Raw genomic sequence first — 23320 nt, 5'->3', positions numbered from 1 at the left:
ACAGTCTCTCAAGTCTCTACAGTGGGTGGGTTGCCCACTGCCATATCCTGGGGAGTGCAAAGCCACAGTCTCTTAAGTCTCCACAGTGGGTGGGTGGGTTGCCCACTGTTAAATCCTGGGGAGTGCAAAGCCACAGTCTCTCAAGTCTCTACAGTGGGTGGTTTGCCCACTGTTCAATCCTGGGGAGTGCAACGCCACAGTCTCAAGTGGATAACAGTCTCCACTGGTTCTGGAGTGGGCTTTGTGCCCAGAGTGCTTCATCCTGCTAAGGACAGAGGTAGTGTATGTATCTCTCCACTGGTTCTGGAGGGGGCTTTGTGCCCAGAGTGCTTCATTCTGCCCGTGACGGACTCAGTAGCGTCAGTGCCCTTGGCGCTCATGGGCCAGTGGTGCTTGGAGCAGCAGTGCCCTGTTCAGCGGTGCTTGGAGCGGCAGTGCCCTGTTCAGCGGTGCCTGGAGCGGCGGTGCCCTGTTCAGCGGTGCTTGAGACGGCGGTGCCCTGTTCAATGGTGCTTGAGACGGCGGTGCCCTGTTCAATGGTGCTTGAGACGGCGGTGCCCTGTTCAGCGGTGCTTGAGGCGGCGGGCTCCTTTGCAATGACTCAGTTGCTGGCGGTCCTCTCTGTCCCAGCGGGGCTTGTGCTGGCGGTCCTCTCTAGCCCAGCGGGGATGATGGCTGTGGTCTCCTGGGCAGCGGGGATGATGGCTGTGGCCTCCTGGGCGGCGCCTCCGCCATGCTGCTCTTCCCAGACTTTCCTGCTTTCTTGTGGCCCTTCCCCACCTTGGAAGGTGTCGTAGCTGACTCCACACTCCCACAGGGACTCCTGGGAGCAGCTTTGGTGGCTGGAGTCTTCCCCCTCTCCCGCCGGGCACTGGCCAACTTCTGATGCTTCACAGGTGGGGGACTGTCTGTGCTGTGGCTCCGTGCCACACTGGCTGCCCTGGTGGCCAGTGCACTCCAGATTCCGGTGACTACAAGCATCACTGGTCCCGGAGATGTTGTGGCTGAGGTGCTAGTTCGTGACCTAGGATACGGACAGGGTGGAGGAGGTGTGGGAAAGAGGTCAAGGTTGGACAGGAAAAGTTTTTTGGAGACATTGGGACGGGTAGCGCGGGGGGGTTTGGGAGTGGAGGAAGAGGTTGTGGTTGTAGGAGGTGTTCGTTTGCTGATTTTGGGTGAAGGTGCATGCGCTGGAGGCTGTCATGAGGTGGATGGCTGTTGGGTGGGTGTGTGCCTGCGTTTGTGTATCTTGGGAGGTGGCGTCACAGACACACTGGGAGAGGACACAGGGGACGTGTGAATGGTAGTGGGAGTGGTGACTGCACGTGAGCGGGGTGTGGTGGTGGGTGTGCTGGTGATGGCAGTAGTGGCTGTAGATGTAGTGCATGCAGGTGTGAGTAGAGACGAGACTGGGAGGGAGGAGGGAGACGAGGAGAAGGGGGACACAGTGGAGGCAGTGGATGTTGGTGTGTCTGCATGTGTGCGATGCTTGCGTGAGTGCCTGTGGGATGCGTGGTGCTTATGTTTGCCAGAGCTACCCTTGTGTGTTGACGGTGTGCATGCTGGTCTGTATGTGTGCTAGGGATAGGCTGGGGTACAGGGGTTGGGTCTGGGAGGAGGAAGTTGGCGGGGGAGGCCAGAGACGGGGACAATGGCTGCCATAAGTGCAGAGGCCAGAGTCTGAAAAGCTCGCTGAAGGGCCGCCTGACCAGAATGAATGCCCTCCAGGAATGCATTAGTTTGTTGCAACTGCCTTTCTACACCCTGGATGGCATTCAAAATGGTAGACTGCCCAACAGTGAGGGACCTGAGGAGGTCAATGGCTTCCTCACTGAGGGCAGCAGGTGTGACTGGGGCAGGGCCTGAGGTGCCTGGGGCGAAGGTGATGCCCACCCTCCTGGGTGAGCGGGCACAGGTCAAAGGCTGAGGGGCTGCTGGGAGGCCGGTGCTGGTTGGGGGGGGGGGGGGGGGTGGGGGTGGCGGCTGTACCTGTAGATGAGGGGGCACAGATGTTGCTGCCACCACAAGGGAGCTCCCATCAGAGGACGAATCCTTGTCGCTGGTCTCAGCTCCTGTCCCCGCTGTGGAGCTCCTCTCGCCTTCCGTTCCACTGGTGAACTCCGAGTCTGTAGTTTCGCCCTCCAGGGCCATGTGGGATGCAGCTCCCTCCTGCTCCGGTGCCACTGCTCCTCCGCCTGGTGATGCTAATGCACACAAGAACAGGGAGACCACATAAAGGGGGGGGGGGGGGGGGGGAACGACAGAAGAAAGACATGTTGAGGGCATGCATTACCGCTACCGTTGGCGGACACGACAGACACAGAAGCCCCCTGCACTACGCCGCGCTCTTGGGCTCCACTGTTCAATTCCTGGGAAATGGCCTACTAGGCTATGGACGACATCTGCACACATGGATGACACAGGGGCATGACTAGGTGTACCTGGAACTCTACAGAGGAGGGGTGGGGTGCCACATGGCCTGCCTTACGGAGGGACCTTGCCTACTAAAATCGCCCTGGCCTAGGGAAACCCACAGCCCACCTCCCCCACCCAGACCCCTCCACTGCGCGCAAAATCAGCAGGATGAGAGTGTACTCACCCCCTTGTGGCTGCTGTGATGCCCTCAAGCGCCCATCCAACTCCGGGTACGCCACCGCCAGGATCCTGAACATCAGGGGGGTCATGGTGCGACGGGCACCCCTCCCATGTTGGGAGGCCATCCCCAGCTGAGCCTCCGCCGTCTTCTTGCTCCAGCGACGAATGTCCTCGCATCTTTTACGGCAGTGGGTGCTCCGTCTGTGGTAGACCCCCAGGGTCCGGACGCCCTTGGCGATGGCACGCCAAATATCTTTTTTCTGGTGGGCGCTGACCTACATGATTTGTACAGGGGGAATAGAAACTTATTACCAACTGCACCGTCACAGTCATTGGCCCCCATCCCTACCCTTGGCATGTGGCACATGCACTCACCGTCGTTTCATGCACGCCGCACTCCCCCCCCCCCTCCTTCCTACATCCACCCCTCTCCACACAGGCATAGCCCATACAGCATGCTCCCAGTGTACTTACCTGTTTGTCTGGAGGACCGTAAAGTAGCGTGTACTGGGTGAGGACCCCATCCACGAGTTTCTCCAACTCCTCCGATGTGGAGGCAGGGGCTCTTTCCCCAGACACTCGAGCCATTGTCTCTTCCAGACCGAGGTCACAGCAGCACTTGCAGTGTAGGTCCTCTCCTGTCGAAGATCAGGTATCGAGTGATTCAACAGATAGAAAATGGCGGTCACGTCCGCGGCAGTGCGTACCGTCACCGCCGGCGTACATCGTCATTGGCTCCTGGGACCCATAGGCTCCAATGTTAACCAATGCAGAATTGCACCGCGGTCTTCGACCGCCTACTGCAACGGTGTACAACGCCAGCGCAGTTACCTCACATCCCATTGTCCCACTTTACAGGTCAAGCAGCCACCATTTCAGGGGCCCACATGGCTTCATTTTCAACTGCGTCACACATACCTAGGCCTAGACTCAACACACATTCAGGCCACTTTTTGGATTAGGAATCGTGTTCTGTGTAAGCTGTGGGTACGTACCTCTGAGTTGTTTGACTCTGTGCTCGCTGTTGTCCTTCATAGGCACCGTCCGCCTGGACATGTGAGGAGATGGCGGCATCCTCCGGTGTATCGACCGTTGGTGGACCTGTCAACAATGGAGGAAAGACATGTGATCATCACCTACAGGCTTGACCGTGCCACAATCCAGGAACTGTGTACCCAGCTGGAGTCAGACCTGATGTCAGCTATCCGCCATCCCACAGGAATCCCCCCTCAAGTGCAGGTGCTGTCAGTGCTCCATTTCCTTGCAAGTGGGTCATTTCAAACAACAGTGGCCATAGCATCAGGCATGTCCCAGCCTATGTTTTCCAACGTGTTGTCCAGAGTGTTGTCTGCCCTGGTGAAACACATGCGGAGCTACATCGTTTTCCCTCAGGTGGAGGATTTGCCTACAGTGAAAGGTGATTTCTATGCCCTGGGACATATCCAGAGCATCATAGGTGCCATTGATGGGACCCATGTGGCTTTGGTCCCCCCTCACAGGAGTGAACAGGTGTACGGAAACCGGAAGAGTTATAATTCAATGAATGTACAGATGGTATGTTTGGCCGACCAGTACATCTCCCATGTGAATGCCAAGTTCCCTGGCTCAGTGCATGACGCCTACATCCTGCGGAATAGCAGCATCCCTTATGTGATGGGTCAACTCCAGAGGCACCGTGTGTGGCTACTAGGTGAGCACCTGGAAGGAAGACAGTGGGAATGGTTGTCTGGGTCTGGGGATATCCCTACAGGTTAGTGTGTGTCTAACAGTTGTCCCTCGCCATTTGCAGGTGACTCTGGTTACCCCAACCTGTCATGGCTACTGACCCCAGTGAGGAATCCCAGGACAAAGGCAGAGGAACGCTACAATGAGGCACATGGGCCAACTAGGAGGGTGATCGAACGGACCTTCGGCCTCCTGAAGGCCAGGTTCCGGTGCCTCCATATGACAGGTGGATCCCTATTCTACTCACCAAAGAAGGTGTGCCAGATCATCGTGGCCTGCTGTATGCTTCACAACTTGGCTTTGCGACGACAGGTGCCTTTTCTGCAGGAGGATGGTCCAGATGGCGGTGTTGTTGCAGCTGTGGAGCCTGTAGACAGTGAAGACGAGGAAGCAGAAGAAGAAGACATGGACAACAGGGACTCAGTGATGCAGCAATATTTACAGTGAAACACAGGTAAGAATACAAACCTGCCTACTACATGTACTTAAACACTACTACCTCTCTACTGTCTGTCGTTTTCACCCAGTGTATGGTCACTGAGTTGTCACTTTCCCTTACTATTTCACAGATGTGGGTCCCAATGTGTGACATCTGCTTTGATTCCTCATGGACTAGAGCTGTGTGACATAGGTATGTTGACATTACAAATGAAAGAGCTTTTTGCCACAGTAATTGCTAATACAGAATTCCGAAATAACAGACTGACTACAGTTTGTTTTGTGCTTAAGGGTGTTTATTTTAGTGCTCAACATTGGAAGGGGGAGCAAAATGGTGAGGGGTGATGGTGGAGGAATGTCCATGACAGAGTCCAGTCTATTAGTCTCACAGGTGCATTGCCGAAATGGGCATAGGAAGTGGAGCTGGGGCAGTTTAAGGATGGACAGGGTGACAAAGTGGGACAGTAGGATGACAATCAGGGTGGTCTCATTTCTTGGCGGGGGTCTTGGCATCGTTCTCGGTCTTTGTCCTGGATCTCAGGGACCGTTTGCGAGGTGGTTCTCCCTCTGCAGGGGGTAGGGTGCTGGTGTAGTGGTCCTGTGGCGGTGCCTCCTCTCCACTAGCGCCAGCGGAGTTGGTGGGCAGTTCATCATCCAGGCTAGTGTCAGGGGCCCCTGTTAGTGCCACAGTGTCCCTCCTGGTGTTGGGTACTTCCTTCAGCACCCCTACGATGGTGCCCAGGGTGGAATTGATGGCTCCGAGTTCCTCCCTGAAGCCCAAATACTGTTCCTCCTGCAGGCGCTGGGTCTCCTGAAACTTGGCCAGTACCGTTGCCATCGTCTCCTGGGAGTGGTGGTAGGCTCCCATGATGTTGGAGAGGGCCTCGTGGAGAGTGGGTTCCCTGGGCCTGTCCGCCCCCTGTCGCACAGCAGCCCTCCCAGTTCCCCTGTGTTCCTGGGCCTCCGTCCCCTGGACCGTGTGCCCACTACCACTGCCCCCAGGTCCCTGTTGTTGTTGGGGTGGTGGGTTAGCCTGGGTTCCCTGTAGTGGTTGACACACTGCTGATTGACGTGTCCTGGGGACAGAGGTATGGGCCCGCTGGGTGGGTGCTGTGCTGGTGTTTCCAGAGGGGGGGAAGCTCTATGGTGGCCTGTGACTGGGTGAGGGGAACCAACTGTCCCGAGGTCCCCGATGGGCCGGGCTGGTCATCTAGATCCAGTTGGACAGAGGTGCTGTCATCACTGTGGGCCTCTTCTGTTGGTGGTGTGGACATGTGTGGACCCTCCTGTCCGGTGACGTTGGGTAGGGGTCCTGCAGGGGTATAAAAGGATGTTTATTACATATGTGTGTGGCATGGTGTGCAATGGGTGGGTGACCGTGTACCCCAGTGCTTGCATTCCTCCTGTGGGACCTTGTGTGGTGATGGTTTAGGGGGGTGTATGGGTATGTGCAGTGGACATGCTTTAGTGATGGGTGTCCATGCTTTGTTGTTGCATGCAGGGCTTGGTGTTAGGATGTGTGGTTTGTGATGTTGGGACATTTGTGAGGAGTTGGAGTGATGGGGGTGAGGGTGGGGGTATGTGCTGGTATGCAGGTAGGGTGGGGGATGTAATAGTTAAGATTTGACTTACCAGAGTCCATTCCTCCACCTACTCCTGCGAGGCCCTCAGGATGCAGAATCGCCAAGACCTGCTCCTCCCATGTTGTTAGTTGTGGGGGAGGAGGTGGAGGTCCACAGCCAGTCCGCTGAACCACAAGGTGGTGTCTTGAGACCACGGAACGCACCTTCCCCCGTAGGTCGTTCCACCTCTTCCTGATGTCCTCCCGATTTCTTGGGTGCTGTCCCACTGCGTTGACCAAGTCCACTATTCTTCGCCATAGCTCCATCTTCCGTGCAATTGAGGTGTGCTGCACCTGTGATCCGAATAGCTGTGGCTCTACCCGGACGATTTCCTCCACCATGACCCTGAGCTCCTCCTCCGAGAACCTGGGGTGTCTTTGCCGTGCCATGGGGTGGTGTAGGTGATGTGTGGGGTAGTGTGTGTGTGTGGTGATAAGTGTGCTGATATGTAGTGGTGTGTAGTGTGAGGTGCGTAGAAGTTATGTGGGTGATGGTGTTGTGTGCCTGTGGATGCTAGTATTGCTGATGGTGGTGTCTCTCTCTGGCCTTCTCTCAGTAATTGTTGTTGTAGAGGTTTGTGGGTGATGTGGGTGTGTGTTTTATATTGTATTGGGTGTGTGGGAGGGGTGTGTGTATGTGTATCAGGTGTGTGTATTTCGGTTTGTCCAATGTGGCTGTGTTTTGTAAGAGTGTGTGTATTTTGAGCGCGGCAGTGTGTACCGCCAATGGAATACCGCGGTTGAAAGACCGCCGCGTGGATTCGTGGGTCGTGATAGTGTGGGCGTATTTCTGTTGGCGTGACGGTGGAGGTTTTGTTTTCGCCAGTTTATCACTGACCTTTGGTGTGGCGGACTTGTGTGGGTGTCTGAATTTTGGCGGATTCCGTGCTGTGGGTCATAATGACCGTGGCGGAATTCCGCTGCGGTGTGTTGGCGGTCTTCTGCATGGCGGTAAGCGGCTTTAACCGCCAATGTTGTAATGACCTCCTAAATGCCAGATTCTTTGTCTGGAACAGCCCAACCCTTTTGCAATCAAAATTCCATCGTAGGAATCTGGTTCTACTCCCACAATACCAACATTGTTTGCTTTTCGGCAGCAGCAGAAATATATTATTACCTCAAGTGGAATGTTGTGGGTATTCCTTCAGGGATGGCTTGCCTAAAACTACCCCATGACATTTGTAAAGACTTTTGCCCAGGATGTGGAATCCAGGACAATACCAAAAGACATGTGGTCATGCCCCTCCTGCCATAGCCTCTCCAGTAGAACTCCAAGTTTCCCATATCAATTATGAGCAGTTTAGCAGAGGTGAGATGTTATGCTTAAAAAACCTTTTATGGCGTTTCCATCTCCACGGCTGCATTTAGCAAAGTTGTTTGCCTTAAAGGGCCTATAACTCCATCTAATAGTTGGTGTCCAGGGTGATGCCCAATTCTGTCTCCCACTGAAGATAGAAGAAATGTTTGCTCCTAGGCTGTGCCATATTAATTATGCCATAAAGCCTAGACATCAATTGTTTTGTAGAAGTCATAGTGTGCAGGAATTTTTCAAAGGGAATGTGCTCTAGTGATGTAAATATTCTTTTTTTAGCCACACACACAATATTCTTCCAATACATAACAATTTCGGGCATCCTTCCCTATTGAGGTACAGGTCTGTCATTTCACGTGCAATATGTGAGACAATAGCAATTGCTCCCTCAACAACACCAGTATCATGTTGCAGGATCCCAACCTTCTGAATAACAGGCAATTCCTGGCTGGTATCAACATGTCTCAGACTTGGCACTGCAGCCTGTAGTGAATTTTTTTTATTGTTATTTTGACCTGGCCTAAACTTTCGTTTTTAATACTTTTAAGTCATTCCTAAGGTAGGCCTCAAAGGCTCATATTACAGGGTGCATGTTATTTAGGAAGTAGATCTTGTGTGTTTTGGTTTTTTCACTGCCAGGTCATGTAAATCTTAAAGTCCTCTTTCACTGGTGTAAAGCTATCTCTATGATAAACTAACACTAGGTTACCTTTTTACATTTAAATGCTAACCTCAGATTGGTAGCAGAAACAGAAATGCCGTTTCCACTCAATGATTTGTAATTTAAAATCCTTTTCAATTATAAAATAGGATTTTAAGTTACAATTTTGAAAATCCTACTTTTAGAAAGTTGGATTTTTCTGCTCAAACCAATTTTGCTTTTTTGCCTGCATTCAGGGTAACATGAAGGAATGGTTTTCCTGTGGTGTTTTGTGTAATGCTTCAAGCAGAGACAAAAGAGACCTAGGTGTGGAGACAAAAGATCTTCCCAGCAGGATGACTGACGAAAAATAGACACACACACACCTGTCCTTGCCTTTGTCACTCAAGACTGTTTGGAGACAAACCAAGGGAAAGGGGAAGAACTGACCAGTACCAGTTTGTTGAGTAGGCCACAGCATTTTCTGACATCAAGACTGGAACATGTATAAAAGTGACACTTTCAGAGACTCTCATCAGAAAACTCCTAGACTGTGGAAGATTAATAAGAAGGACTGCCCTGCTCTCTGAAGAAGGAATATTGGACCTGCTTGCCTTGAACCCAGGCTCTGCAAAAGTGACGGCAAGGGTCAGCTGGTTAACCTCTTGTTTGAGCAACAGGGACACAACACGGTTTCAGAGTTTTCCCTGCAACCGTCGGCACCCATTTGGACTGGCTGGATCTACCTGAGACCTGCTGCTGGCCTTTGCAGGAGTGAGTCCTGATCCCCAAGAGATGGCCCCCAGATCATGGACCCTTGAGTGGCATCAGTGAGTATTCCTACTGAAGAAAATGTGAACATACAGAAAGTTTGGGTTCCTAGCGACCGTGGAGTGATCGTTTCATGCCGAGAATCAACTGCCCACGATGACTGCCAATGCGAAGCTCCAGTGAGACCTGGCCTTTGTGCTAACAGCAACAGCCACCATCGACCACCAATGCAAACCTTCAGCAACAACCAGCTCTTCACGCCACAGCACCAATGGTCCAAGATGTCTGACCTGCTACTCGTGGCCCCGCCAATGGCACTCTTCAAACAGGAGAAGATAACTCTTCAGCGGACTAACCTGGTCCCTGAAACTGACTCTTAGGGCCATTATGGCTGGACAGAACTTGTGACTTTCTGCTGGTCCTGTGCAACTAGATAATTTAAGTAGCGATTTGAGCTTTTTAGCACTATTTTTACCTAAAACTGTACAAATCTGCATATCTGGATTTACTCATTGGATTTTTATAGTTTTGCTGTCTTTAATCTTTACTCTATAGTTCTAAAATTTGTTGTGGGATTTGTCATGTGTTGCACTTTCACTTTATTGTTGTTTGACTGCAGCATAAATACTGTACACATTGCATCGAAGTTAAGCCTGATTACTTTTGTGCCAAGCACCAGAGCGTTAAGCACTGGTTTATTTAGTAACTTTGTGGTACATCCTGACATAGATTATGTTTGAGTGAGGCTTCCACACTTCTTAATTAATAACCCACGCCACGCTTTCCACAAAGTCCAACTGACTACTGATCTTCCCATTGTTAAACCTGAATTAATCCCGAGGGGTGCATATGCATGCATCCATGTACTGGTTTTCAATAAGGCATGCAGCTGCTTCCATATTTGCAACATATTCCTAACCTTGGGGTTGTTTACTGCTGCCAGTATAGGTTTGGGTGCGTAAAGGGGTCCTAGGTCAAAATAACACCTTAAAATATGATCCATAGTGGAGAATCACAGGCATGTTGTAAACAGAACACTCGCTGGTACAGGTGGTTTGCCAAATAGTAAGAGTACTTGTGGGGTAAGGGAAGCCTCCCTGCTTCAGTATGGGCACAGAGTTGAGATACAAATGCTCTAAGCTCAGGAAGTGAAACCCAATGCCGAAGCTGCAAGAAAGGAAATCAAAATCTGGTAAGGCATACTCCTTACGTTTCTCATACAATTAAATGGCTGTGCCAGAGACAACACCTTGGAACCGAAGACCTCCTTTCTAGTTCTTAAATCGGCTCCTCTGTGAGCCTTGTGCGAAGTCTGTGCTTCCAAACAGTGGAGTAAACAGGGACGGCCATGGGGGTCAGACAACAATCCTAGTTCACACTACTCCAGACTTTAAGAGTGGACCCCGCAAGCAGAAAACAATATACACAGCCTTATTATTGTACTTGAAGGGCCCAGGGGACCTTGCTTAGAGTGTGCCACAAGTTTTTAATCAACGAAGCAGCACAACTTATCATATTGCCCCTCACCACCACTGCACAAAATTACTCATTTGGGATACCAGATAAACATTATCAGGTTAGGTGTACTGGGGATACCCACCTTCTACAGGTATTGTAGTGAATCCTATCTTGCTTTAATGGTAAGCAGGAGTTGGCTTAGCCTTCCGGCTTGAAGACTTGTGCCCCCGTCATCCAGCGACTTTTACCCTACTTAGCTTGTTCTGTTTTAGTACAATTATTCAATTATATCTTCCCAAGATGGCTGCATTGTTTGTAGTTAGGAAGATGTTTTAGTTTCACTTTATCAGTGCCACTCTGCTAAGGCGTCACTATCAGCGCCAAAGATAGATAACATGTAGGTATTCACATTATGTACTTTCCCACTTTGTGCTCGCCAAAGAAATGTTTATGTAATTGCCGCCCCAAGCATGTCTTCTTTTCTATTGTTTGGGAACATACCTACGCCAGGGCTCCAATCAGATCTGTATAAATACACCTTACACAGACAGTTGGAGAGATTCCTACCAGATGCCCTCAACGCTATCTATGCTACACGTCGCCTTGATGCTGACCCAGTCTTCGTGTCCCTATGGAGTCTGATCTAGAGACCTCATTCCAAAGTAACAAGGGTAGGGAGCTCTTCTCAAGGACATGGTACTGGCAGATTAGGTTTAACACACCTAGCTCTCTTTAGGTCAGGTTCATCATGCTAGGGTATTAGGACATACTTGATATCTCATATCATTTCATGTTATTGTAAGATGTTGGGGGTCTTTGTGTTAATGACACTTGTGTTCACAATTCTGCTGCTTGCACTCTTCATTATCCTTATCATTGCAGCCCATGCAACTTATTGTAAATTACAGTCTTGTTAATAAAACCTATTGAAAACTTCACTGCATCTCGTTTTCGTTGCCTGTGTTTGACTGAGAAAAATATTGTTTATGTGGGAAAGGGGTAATCTCCGTTTAACCAAGGCTTCTCTGAGATGTCGCACTCTTGAGTCCATGCGTAAAGGCTGCGACAAATCCCCTTTTACTGTTTGGGTTTTGGTGAGGTACTGGTTGTGAGCAGGGAGGGTTGGGACGACAGTTGTGACTTGTTGTAGGACTGACCTAGTCACCTACAAATGTAAGTACTGTCATCCTTAAACCAGCAGTCTTGCCAAGAAGCAAGAGTCAAACTATGACAATATGTAGGAGATGATTATCCCCAGTCTACGCAACCTGGGGTGCCCAACACATTTACTTAACATCAAGTTTTTTCCTCTTGAGACAAATGCTTTTCAGTTCTCCAGTAAACATTTGATGTTATTACTGTGTACAAAAGTGGGAAAGTATTAAACATATAAAAGATGTTCAGGAGGATCATACTTTTTAATGCTGCTATGCGTCCCATCCAAGACAACGTATGCGAGCGCCGGACTTGACCAACTTAATCGATACTGCCATATTCACAGTCACACTTACTCTTAAAGTTAGGGGTCAACCTAATGCCCAGATATTGTACACCAGATGTAGACCATCGCAAAGAGGTGCTTGCATGTGAATCACTCAAACGTTGAGGCCCCATGACAGCAAAAGTCCTCTGACTTGCTCAAGATGACAAGAAATCCCAGCAGTGCTCAGAAGGTCACTAGCTCAATCATGTGCGCAAAGACTCCTCAGGGCCAGTCAACACATGTAGGTTATCACTGATGAACGCTAGGACTTTAACGGTGTCATGCCCAAAGGTGACATTTTTAACTGCCTCATTATTTCTAATCATTGCCATTATCGGTTCTAGAAAGAGGGCAAAACGCAGCAGGAAATAGGGTAACCTTGACAAGTGCCTCTACGATTTAACCCCTTCTGTGTAAACTGGCCTTTCACTCTAAATTTTGGCCCTTGGTCTTTGGTAACTAGCTTATATCAAGCTCATACAGCATTGGCTAAGGCCATTTGTGATTGCACCTGTATCTACTCAGATTAATGTTTTTATTCTCATATTGAGTGTGAGAAACACCACATACCTCCATCTACGCTATGCAGAATGCAATTTGCCTAATTCATGTTTTCGTTGCATCCCAGACAAAATACTAGCTTGATATGCACGTGTTCCTGAAAATATCTTCAGGTCCATTCTGAGCAAAGATAGGGGCTGGTATGGGGTTCACTGCATAGGAATTTAGTTCAGCTTAAGGACTAGAGAGAAAGTAACCTCATCCATCACAATGGGACAGCTGGAAAATTGGAAAAGCCATTGAACAGTTTGGTTAACATATGGACACAGGGCCACGTCTAGCTTCCTTTGCCAGAACAATGCTTTTACTAGTCTAGTCAGGAATGTAGCTTAAAAATAGGTACTTTTTGTATGAGCTTTAGATAGCTTGCCCATTCCTAGCAATGCTTGGTAGCATGAGCATAATCATTACCGTTTCTCCATCTCTGTCCAACGCGGTATACCATTGTTATCTTAAATTTACACAATGTGACTCTTCACCTGATGTGCCTGTAGTTTGTTGACCACAAAACAGCTATCTGTATTGCTTCCCTCCTGGAATCGCATACAGAATCTCACTAAATATAATTGTCTCTATTATATTCCAGCTAGAAAGTTTGTCTCCTTAGTGCAGTAATTAGAAACCAATGTTTGTAGGAGGGCGAATCCTTATGTTGTTCTTCCACTTTCCACAAAACCTGGGGGGAGCTCACTCAGTAAGGCCTTCCTCAGTACTTTCAATTTGGACGCTTCTTAAATGAATGAAAACGATGCTACGAGGCATAATGTGTGCCATACACATCTCCCCTCAACCCCTCTGCATCATTATTTGTCAAAAACTTCTTTATCTGCACTCTTTTTCTTCTCCTTTTTTTCTTATTGTGTCCTCATTTACTTTATATACTTCCATTCTGATTTAACCCAGGCCCATATTCCAGTATTTCCTGGAGGAGTCCAAGCAATCATTATAGGAAGTCTGGGGAGGAGAAAACCCGAAATATCTTCTTCCCCTGAAAAGATAATCATTGGACATCAAAAGAAGGGGAGAGCGCCCTGGTCCACCCAGTTTACCCAAGGTTTCCATAATTTTTGTGTGTTTTTTGCCCTGGACTAACTAAGATCTAACTTGCATATTTTTGTTACTGCATACAACCATTCTAATCAAGTAGGTGAAGTAGAGGATATTCAATATCTGCAGATCTCCCGCCTACCCAACAATATCAAGTAAAACAATAGATTTCTGTTGGACCTGGACAAGTTTTGTACTTCGGGGGAGCAACCAAACAAAATTAATAAAGGGGCACTCTTGCACTCTCACTGTGTACAACACTGTGAGGTCTTTGAGTAGGCTATCATTCAATTTCCAATTATTTGCACTCTTCGTACCCCTCTTGGTGGGGCAATGGAATGTGCCAGTGACCAGGATATGTCTGATTACCTGGTCAACCGTATCCAAACTGTCATGCAGCTATTAATCTACAAACAGGGGCTCTATTGCCATATGTTTGGTGTACAGACTAATGGCAGTAATTCACCCCCAGGGTACCGAATGCATCCTGTTATCTACCAACTCGACGTCATCCAGCCACAATGTCAACTCTGTGGAGATTGATAAGGTCCCTCAATGCCACTGACTACCACACACACTCTGTCTCCTTTGGTAGCTACCTCTTGAAATGGGAGTCTGGTGCATAGTAATATCCTTAATTTGGCCTTGTTTTAGATGAGGCATGGTTCTGATCTGGAAAGAGCTGTGAGCGTAGCCTCTTCTGATAACCCCTTTGAGGAGAAGGGTATCCTGCAGGACGCAGATGTCAGCCTCAGGGTAGGCCAGCACCTGTAGAGTGCTTAACCCTTTGATCTCATTTTTCAGGAGTCTAACCCTGTAAGTGGCGACTAAAACATCTACTTTATGGTGTAGTCATACTCAAGCTATGTAGCTCATCATGCTCCTCACCAACCAGAAGAACTCTCAAGATCCAAACAGGGTCGTAGGGCACAATAACTCTATCATGTATGTTTGCCTCTTCTCCCATAACTCCTCTCTCCCACCCAAACAGAAACGCAACTAAACAAAAAAAGATCAACATTCGTTCTTAAGGCGACATCTAGGGATAGTTTAAAAAATTCAGACAGACCTGCTCCTATACGAAAAGAGTCTACAAAAAGACAAGTGAGGGCAGACAGATTTACTTATGAGGAACAAAACTCCACCCAGCACGCCTGTGACTTCTCCCTCTGATGCTATTCTGTATCATTTTTGTGCTGTGTCTTTTCTGATGTCGTCTCCATCAACAGGTGATCAGGGAGCTTGTTCCCGGGCTTAGTTGTCCTTTGTTACTGTTTTCTTGTTTTTACTTTCTGAAGATGTTGGTGCACTTTGAATTTGCTGGCTGTAATTTCTGCAGAGTACGGGCACTTGGACACCTAATTCTGTGACACTTTTCACTAAGATGTAAGGGGGGGGACTGGCCTTGGCTCAGGGGTAACCCAGCCTTCTCTTTTGTGTCTGGTCCCAGACCTGCTTGAACCTTCTCAAGTTAACAGAACGCCCTCTGCTTCCCTTCACACAGGAACAGCAACCTGAATGGGTGGCCCCATTTGTACATTCAAGTTTATTTACATCATGACACAGTTACTTAAAACCGCACACAAGATATTTAAAAACACATTACTGTGTAGCCTAAAACACAGATAAAGCATAACTTTTGTATGAAAAAGTGCAAATGGGGGCTGTCATCATAATAAATTGCTACAATTTAGAGATAGATTTTTACAAAAATGTAGAACAAAATATAAACAGGGTAATTAGTTGAAAACATTAAGAAATGGCGAAATCAAGACTATTGTAAATTCATGAAAAGAATAAATTATTGCCAAGCTCAAGTAAAAACTAGACAGTCCAACTGGTTATTGACAGCAGTGCAAAGTACCAGGTAGAATTGTCTGCGTCGCCTTACTTTGGAAGGTTTATGGCAGCTTCTAATTCATTTGTACAGGATTCCTTTGGTCATCAAGAAATTGGTGGCAGCCTTAAAGAACCTGTGCTTGGTCAAAGTTACCACTGATGAGTCTTGAAGGTGTTGGAACTGTACTTAATTATATGAAATTGATCCTCATATTCTCACTCTATTTATGGGGAATTCCAGGTAGTGAAAGAAGTGAACCCGTAATAGGATGGACAATGAGAAGTTCTTGTTTGATTTAAAGGGGACTGATCTAGGAGGTTGATATATCTTGATAGGCTCCTCTCTCAATTTCCCCAATATTCAGTCGAAGAGGCCCAGCACATACTGATCTAAATTTCCGACCTATGCTTCAAGTGGAACTCCACATATACAGGTATTGTTCTTATGTGATAGGTTTTCCAAGCCCTCATACGTGGTGCACACAATTATTTGCTTCTCTTACAGCTATAACATTTGTGCTTGATTTTTTTTTTTTTTTTGCAATTATCTAGCTATTCCTCCATATTCTTCTCCAACGCATCCATTCTGTTCCCCAGTTTCAATAAATCCTTACTGACCTCCATTAAATCCTGATTCACTTCCTTCTTGACAGTAACAATCTCATCTTTGAGCTCTTTAAGTGCTTGGGGATGAAAGACCTTGGTTGGCATACTGTTGATGCTTTTGCCAAAGTCCCTTAGGCATCTAACACCTCGCTCGTCAGACCCTTAGCTACAGCTACTCCCCGTCCTCCAGATTTTTGTATCAGCTTTTGTTGTAGCATGCCCTTGATATTTACCTCAAACTTATCCCTTCCAATCACTGGTGTAATTTTCCAAGAAAGGTCTAGCGCTCTGCTCTGTTACTGCATTGCTACGCTCCTTGTTTTCACTGCCCAGAGGGAGAACGGCCTTCCAGGCTGGAACCCCCCATATGGGCTGTTTGCAAAAACTAGCCATACCAGAGTTAGTATCTGTGTTGAGGCAGAAAGGGATAATAGTGCGACTCTCATTTCATTTAGGACTTGTTGTCTGTGTTTTACTATGTGTTTGCCATTAACGTGTAGGAGCGCTAGTCCTATAAATCTGCTTGAGAATGCAGCCAATATTAGACCCACAGCTCAGGGTCTTGCATTGCATGACAAGGCTACACAAGACCTAGGATGCTTTGGATCGGGTAAATTGATGGATGCATTTGGGCAAAGAATATCTTAGTCGTGTCAGGTCTCTACCTGAAAATGTGATGCTTGCCCCCGGTTAACAATCAGGTGGCTCCCACCATAAATTTTTATTTGGTTTACTAAGATTAGAACTGTAGTGAAGTCACATCTTTTGGTGCAGGTTCAATGATCAGAAAACATACTTTTCTCAGACATTATAGGGTTCAAAATGAAGCAGTGACACTTGTGACAACCCTGGCATTTAAGATTAGCCTTTTACTGGTGAAGTTTGGTAAAGGATCATAAAAAATACAATAGAAAAATACAAAAAATGACCATAACACCGAAAAAAAGATAGACAATATACTAAGTATAAAACTATAAAATTTAAATGAATAATCAGTGGAAAAGCACAGAATTCAGAATAAAATCTCTACAAAAAAAATCCAGATTAGGTTTAGTTTATAACGTGTGCAAATAATGATTCTGTCAGAAACTGGTCAAAACTGTCAATTGCTCAAATAAAGAACATTCACACATTTCATTTGACGACTCCAAAAAAGTGAGGGTTTGTAAATTCTTCCATTTATGGCAATCATCATTAGGGTCACAGCTGTGCCTCAGAATAATAAATCAAGTAAAAGGTTTCCTAATTTTATAAGACTTGATGCAGAACAGGGTACTGATTTCAAGACAGACCTAGCATGCTCCATCTATATTTCTTAAATACTGAATCCAAGCATTACCTCCACTTCACACTCTGATCTGTGAGTTTTAGCCAAATCATTGGGTGGACTTTCAATAGAGGCCTCAATGTTTCTCATACCATAATACAGAGAGCTGTATTCATCTCTTCTCGGTCAGTAGTTTTTAATAGGGCTCTTGCAAAACTCCAGCTGGTAGGAAACAGGGAATCCCAATCATTTGGGACTCTTAGTCAAAGCCGAGAGTGATCTGAAACTAATACTGAGTGTAACATAGATGCAAGTTCAATTGGAACTAAGAAGAAGTTCATTGTCAAATACTGAGAATGAAGCACTGACAAAAGAGGTATGCCTACCTGTAGAGTGATTTCACAGGTGACAAAACATCTGTTTGTGGCCATAATAAGAGAAATACTTTCATCAATTAGACAGATTAAAATCTGATGACTTGGATTAGAAATGCAGCATAAAACAAAGACGGACATGGTGGTAATCCATTTGCTACCAAATCCCTACCTAAAAAGACCACATGCTTCTCAGTTGATGGAACATCTAACCAAGGGCCATCAATTATGCAGTTAGGGGAACTTCTTCAAAATCTGTTAATTTCTATATCACTCTCTCTGCCGAGAGAGAGAGAAAGAAAGAGACAGCGAGAAAAGATGGGAGTGGGAAAGAAAGAGAGGAGAAAGGGGAGAGCGGAGAGAGGAGACAGAAGAGGGAGAGAGAGGGAGAAAGAGAGAGAGAAAGGAGACAGGAGAGAGACAGAGAAAGGAGACAGGAGAGAGAGAGTGAGAAAGAAAGAAGTAGATTGAAAGTAAGTGCTGTTGAATGGTCTGGAAGATGGCTGATCCCCAGCCAGATGCCAGTTTTTTCTTGTTTCGCTATCTGATGTGTGTTTGCCAGAGCAACGGAGCAGTATACCTGTCTGCTCTAGGACTGTGACACTTTGAAGGAAGGTCGGATACTGTGTCCTTTAGCCACTTAAAATGCTTCCATAAGGTCATCTTTTGCACAAGCCAACAGAGTACCCCATATGTAGGCTCAACAAATGCAGTCTTAAGGAGAAAAAGATTTTCAATCCCAATTCTGGTATGTTCAGTAACCTCCAGTAAGCTGTCTTTAGGAATGCTCCAACGCTAATTAGGAAACATTTGGTCATACTTTAAAGTACAGCAAGATTGAATTAGAGGCAACTTAAATGCATGTAAAGGAGCTCCCTCTTTTTCTTTAATTTCCTTACACAAAACAACTTTACATCTGAGAACCACCTTCTCCATGTCCCAACTCCAGCTTCCCTGCCCTGTCAGGGCTTTCAAACATGTTTGGTTTGCTGTCGGGAGATTCTTACATATGCTCTGCCCTCACCAAAGGCATGTGTCTAGAATCATTAGTTATCACAAGAAGCAATCTTGTGTGTCTCTGAAATACTGGCAGGAGCTGACTAAGTCTTGGGGGCACAGTGGGTCTATCAGGAAAATGTCTGCCACAGTCTCAGAGCATGGCCAGAAACTTTGCAGTGTTCCAGTCTGCAGCTTTCAATTTTGCCTACTGCACAATGTTATCTTCATATGCATGTGGCATCAGGATAGAGTGACAAATCTAAATGGTGCCACCAGGACAATAGCAGATTGGGCCCTTAAAACTGCAGAAGCAGAATGTAGGCATTTGAGTTTTGGAAGACTTGTCAACAAAGCTCAATAAAATCAGAAAAGCAATAGGTATGCGAGGCTAGAACCACAAATGGCTCCAGCTTCATCTCAAATTACTGTCCTGTGGGTCTTTGTGGCTTGTTAACTAGACAATCGTGGCAGGAATGCCAATGAATCACCAGAAATCAGGGGTCCTTTCACTCTCAGCAGCCATTTCGGCCCTAGTGCTGCCCTAGGTATTATGCTGTTTTTGAGACAAAGGTTCAGTTTAAGGATTTTTATCAAGCAGAAGCTAAGTTAAGCCTTATGTTGGCTACTCAAAAGTAGTAAAGAGACAGACTGCATTAGAGGAACATAAGATTATAGATGGCTGATTGACATATGTAGATCCTTAAGAGAAAGGGCTCCAAGAGTAAGATAGTTCTAAATTGTGTCTGGGAAGAACAGAGGTGGTCATCAGAGGAAACAAGAGTGAAGAGAACTGCAAAGGAAAAGGGAATGTGAAATTGATGTGCGAATGAGATGTAGTCTAGTGGCCAAGTGCGCAAATTACACAAAAGGTTAAATGCAGGCATGAAAAGGCTTACTGAAGAAAATTATGACAGTGTGTTCATGTCTAACTTTATTCAGTGTCCAAACACACACACCCACACACACAAGGAAATCCAGCAACTGTCATGATAGAAGTCTACCTCTGCTTACACCTGTCATTAACGTCTGAAGTCTCATACTTTCTGCCCGCCTTTACCAGCATTCTAGACAGTAAAAAAAGGGCAACCTTTTGCCACTAACTGGGGATACCTCACTTTCAACCAATTGCCGCACATTCACATCCACCTGGATCAATCCCATTTTTGATTACAGCATTCTTTATGGAGAGTGTGGTTCCTCTTTACCATCAACACACCTCTTTCAAACACAACTCACTCTTTAATGTCTAGCCCAATCGGGCCATTTCAACTACTAAACCACCTTCGATACCACGCCATGCTTCTAGGCAAACTGACTTAGTCCCGTCACTAAGTACATTGTTATCTGTTATGCATTCTACCTCTCTCAAACCATTTAATGTCAAACAAGATCAATAACCTTGGCTATCAGGACAGAGACCTGCAACAACAGGTACACAGAGTCACCAAAACCATTTGACAGGTGGTGTACGGTCAAACAGAAATGCAGTAAAGCGCTTTTCCTAGAACGTGTGCATCACAACAAAAGAAAATTGAGACGGTACTCATATCTGTGAGCATCTACAAGGGCAAACAGCAAAAGAAATCACATCCATAACCTATATCATAGCCTTCATTGAAACGTGGGATACAGTTTATGTACATTATTAGTGTTACTTCCCATATGTACAACACGTTGATGATACCTGTTTGGACTCAAGCGCTCAATCTTTTCCATTCTGTTACAGTCTGGAGCATGCTACTTGGTTAGAAGTGACTGTGTGGATGCAGAGTAGCATATGACAAAAGAGTTGGGTGTAAAGCATGTGGTTCTGAAGGGGACACATGCAGAGAGCCTAGGCATGTGGTAATGATTGGCAGATAATGAAACTATAAGACTGTATTTTCCAAGAGCCACTTAATTTCTCCACACCAACCACAACTAGATTATCTTTGGCTCTGGCACTCATCTAACATGCCCTCACAAAAAGTAAAAGACATTTCACACCATATTCCCATTTGCTTTACTGAACTATGTTTGTTAGCTGACACATCATGCCCTATGGTTCTATACCTGTTATATAATTCAGCCATTGACCTTCCTTTCTCTTTCGTCATTATGCTTTCAGTACTTGTCTTGCCATCAATCTTTCTTACTTATATGTTTAGGCAAGGAACATGGCTGCACTTCACTATTAGGCATTGTGCAGTCACCTATTTGCCACATGAACTTCACAGGTATAATATATTTGGTGTTTGAGTTGTGTAGCAGGAGTTGATCCATTAGGTACTCATTCTGAACACTGTATTTTACAAGGAATAATTGTCTTTTTCAATCTAGCAAATAAGATAACCTCTTTGTTGTTGTCTCTTGATCCCTACAAAATATGCATATTATCCCAAAGCCACATTAACCTCTTTTTCAAAAGTGCTTCTTTAACTTCACCTAACGGTATCAAAAGCGTGTGGTTCCACTGCAGACTTTGAATTATGCTTCTAGTGGGTGGAGAAGCTGCACTGAGATTTAGCATCTAGGCAATGCTTCAATGTAGCCTCTTTTTGATCACCTGCAAATCTCCCCACAGCAGCGACTCTTAAATTTACTGTGAAAAGCCGTTTGCAGTGCTCCAAATCAATTACTACCTGACACAGCTCTGGTACAAAAGGTGAGTGCGACTTGGGACCTACATGAATCACATTTTCTTAAATTAGCTCAAGCTCCAATGCAGTGACCTGAAAAGTTACGACAGAAAAATCGCTGAAAATAGAACCAAAAGATACACTCACAAACCACAAAAATAGTGCAAACGCTACTACATGTATTGCAATCTATAGTATTTTTTACTGTTTGCAATATTCTATGACGGTTTACTTGCCTGAATTTGATACTAGTGTATAATACGTACCTCCAGAATGAGTGTTGCCTCTACGATATTTTTGGCCTTGTGTCAATAAAGAGAAAGTACCTTTAGTTTTGGTTACACTGAGTATTGTCTTTTATTGTGTATAAGTACTGTGTGACTATAGTGGTATTGCAAGAGCTTTGCATGTCTCCTAGTTCAGCCTTGGCTGCTCTGCTACAGCTACCCCTAGACAGCCTAAGCTGCTAGACACTGCCTACATTTCATTAATACTGGATAACTTGACCTGATATAAGTTGTAAGTACCTTAGACACCCGCTACAGAACAGTCCAGCCTTCTACACATAGCATCTCCTCTTCAGCTGCTCTGCAAGCTTATAGCACTGAACAATGATAACCATTCTACTGCAGGAGCAATGACAATCTTCTCACACACTCCTTTCCACTGTAAAGGAAATGTCTCCTGCCAAAACAGACCCCAGCACAGTGGCTCCCATCACCATTGTCTTTCAGGCAGAAAGACTCATCTTCTCACAGTCTCTCTACTAGCAACAACCTTCTGCACACATCTGTGTGCTGAATTACCAGCTGGTGCACTTTATTCCTTCTCAGAGTCGGTAAAATCCTGCCCACCATTTGTGTGATAATGCCCTGCGTGGTGCGACACCTCACCGCACCATAATCTGGAAGCTACTACATGTTAAGTGACAGCAGTGAGGCCAATCTGCATGTGACACTGTAAAGTCCGCCGCCTTCCACATTGGTGATTCCACACACATCACAGCTGTCCACTGACTAGGCCTCATATCTTAGGACCAAATTCCTGCACAAACCCTTAAGATATGTAGGTAACTTGCTGAGCAACAAAGCAAGTTCCTCATGAACATTATATTTAGATACATTTTGCCTAAAATACATTGAAATCCTCTTTCTTCCTCCCATTAGGGTGGTTTCTTCCTACTTTATTTTTAGAAATAAAATCTCACCTCTAAGTATAACTGCTAAAATTAGACTTTCACAGACGTTTTCTTGGACGCGCCCTCTTTATTACTGAGAAAAAACTGCGGGCACTACGCCAATGTACAAAAACATTCCACAGCAGGTGAAGCAAGGGGATAATCAACTGTAAAGATTCGACAGAATTACATTCAAACTGATAACCTTAAAGAACTCCATTCAAGATCAATCTATTCTCCTAGACCCGACAAGACATGTATGCCTATTAACTGCAAAGACTTATTTTTTGGGGATTAAAAAAAGCAGCAGGCATATGCCAAATGAAACTTGGAAAAGTACTCTAGGCCGTAACCAATGGGATCTTCTTAAGTATACCAGACATATTTACCTTAATTTGTGCATGTGCCCATCGCACTACCAGCTTTTTGGAGAGCGCCAGCTTTCCATTCAAACAGTGTATTGCTTGTTCAGCTTCCTGCGTGTGAAAAGATATAACATTGTAAACGAGATTGAACAAAAGCATGTTTTAAAGGGGAATATAATAGAGAAGGAGACAAATCTTCTGAATATGGATCGGTTGAAAGATAACAATGTACAACAAATAGGAAGGACAGCTTGGGTGTATCAGACATTGCCCTGATCTGCGCCCTCTGAGCAGCACTTTTCTGCTTTTCAAAATTACTACTTTACAACCCTCCCTAAAATTCCTGGGTAATTTGTAACTTCCCCCAAAATATTCTTTGGCTAGAATTAGAATGCTAAATAAGCCTCCTTGAATATTTGGGGGA

The 23320-nt window shown here is 46.1% G+C and overlaps 1 protein-coding gene across 1 annotated transcript in view; it reads right to left on the bottom strand.

Annotated features, from left to right (window-relative positions):
* Positions 1–23320, bottom strand: part of RBM18 (RNA binding motif protein 18) — a 174770-nt gene that overhangs the window by 67204 nt on the left and 84246 nt on the right. Inside the window, exon 4 of the mRNA XM_069241533.1 lies at positions 22921–23007. Coding sequence (XP_069097634.1) covers positions 22921–23007 — 87 coding nt within the window. The remainder of the gene's footprint in view (positions 1–22920; positions 23008–23320) is intronic.

The sequence above is a fragment of the Pleurodeles waltl genome, chromosome 6 (assembly GCF_031143425.1).
Source record: "Pleurodeles waltl isolate 20211129_DDA chromosome 6, aPleWal1.hap1.20221129, whole genome shotgun sequence".
In the NCBI taxonomy this organism is placed as follows: domain Eukaryota; kingdom Metazoa; phylum Chordata; class Amphibia; order Caudata; family Salamandridae; genus Pleurodeles; species Pleurodeles waltl.
This window is presented reverse-complemented; position numbering and strand designations above follow the sequence as displayed.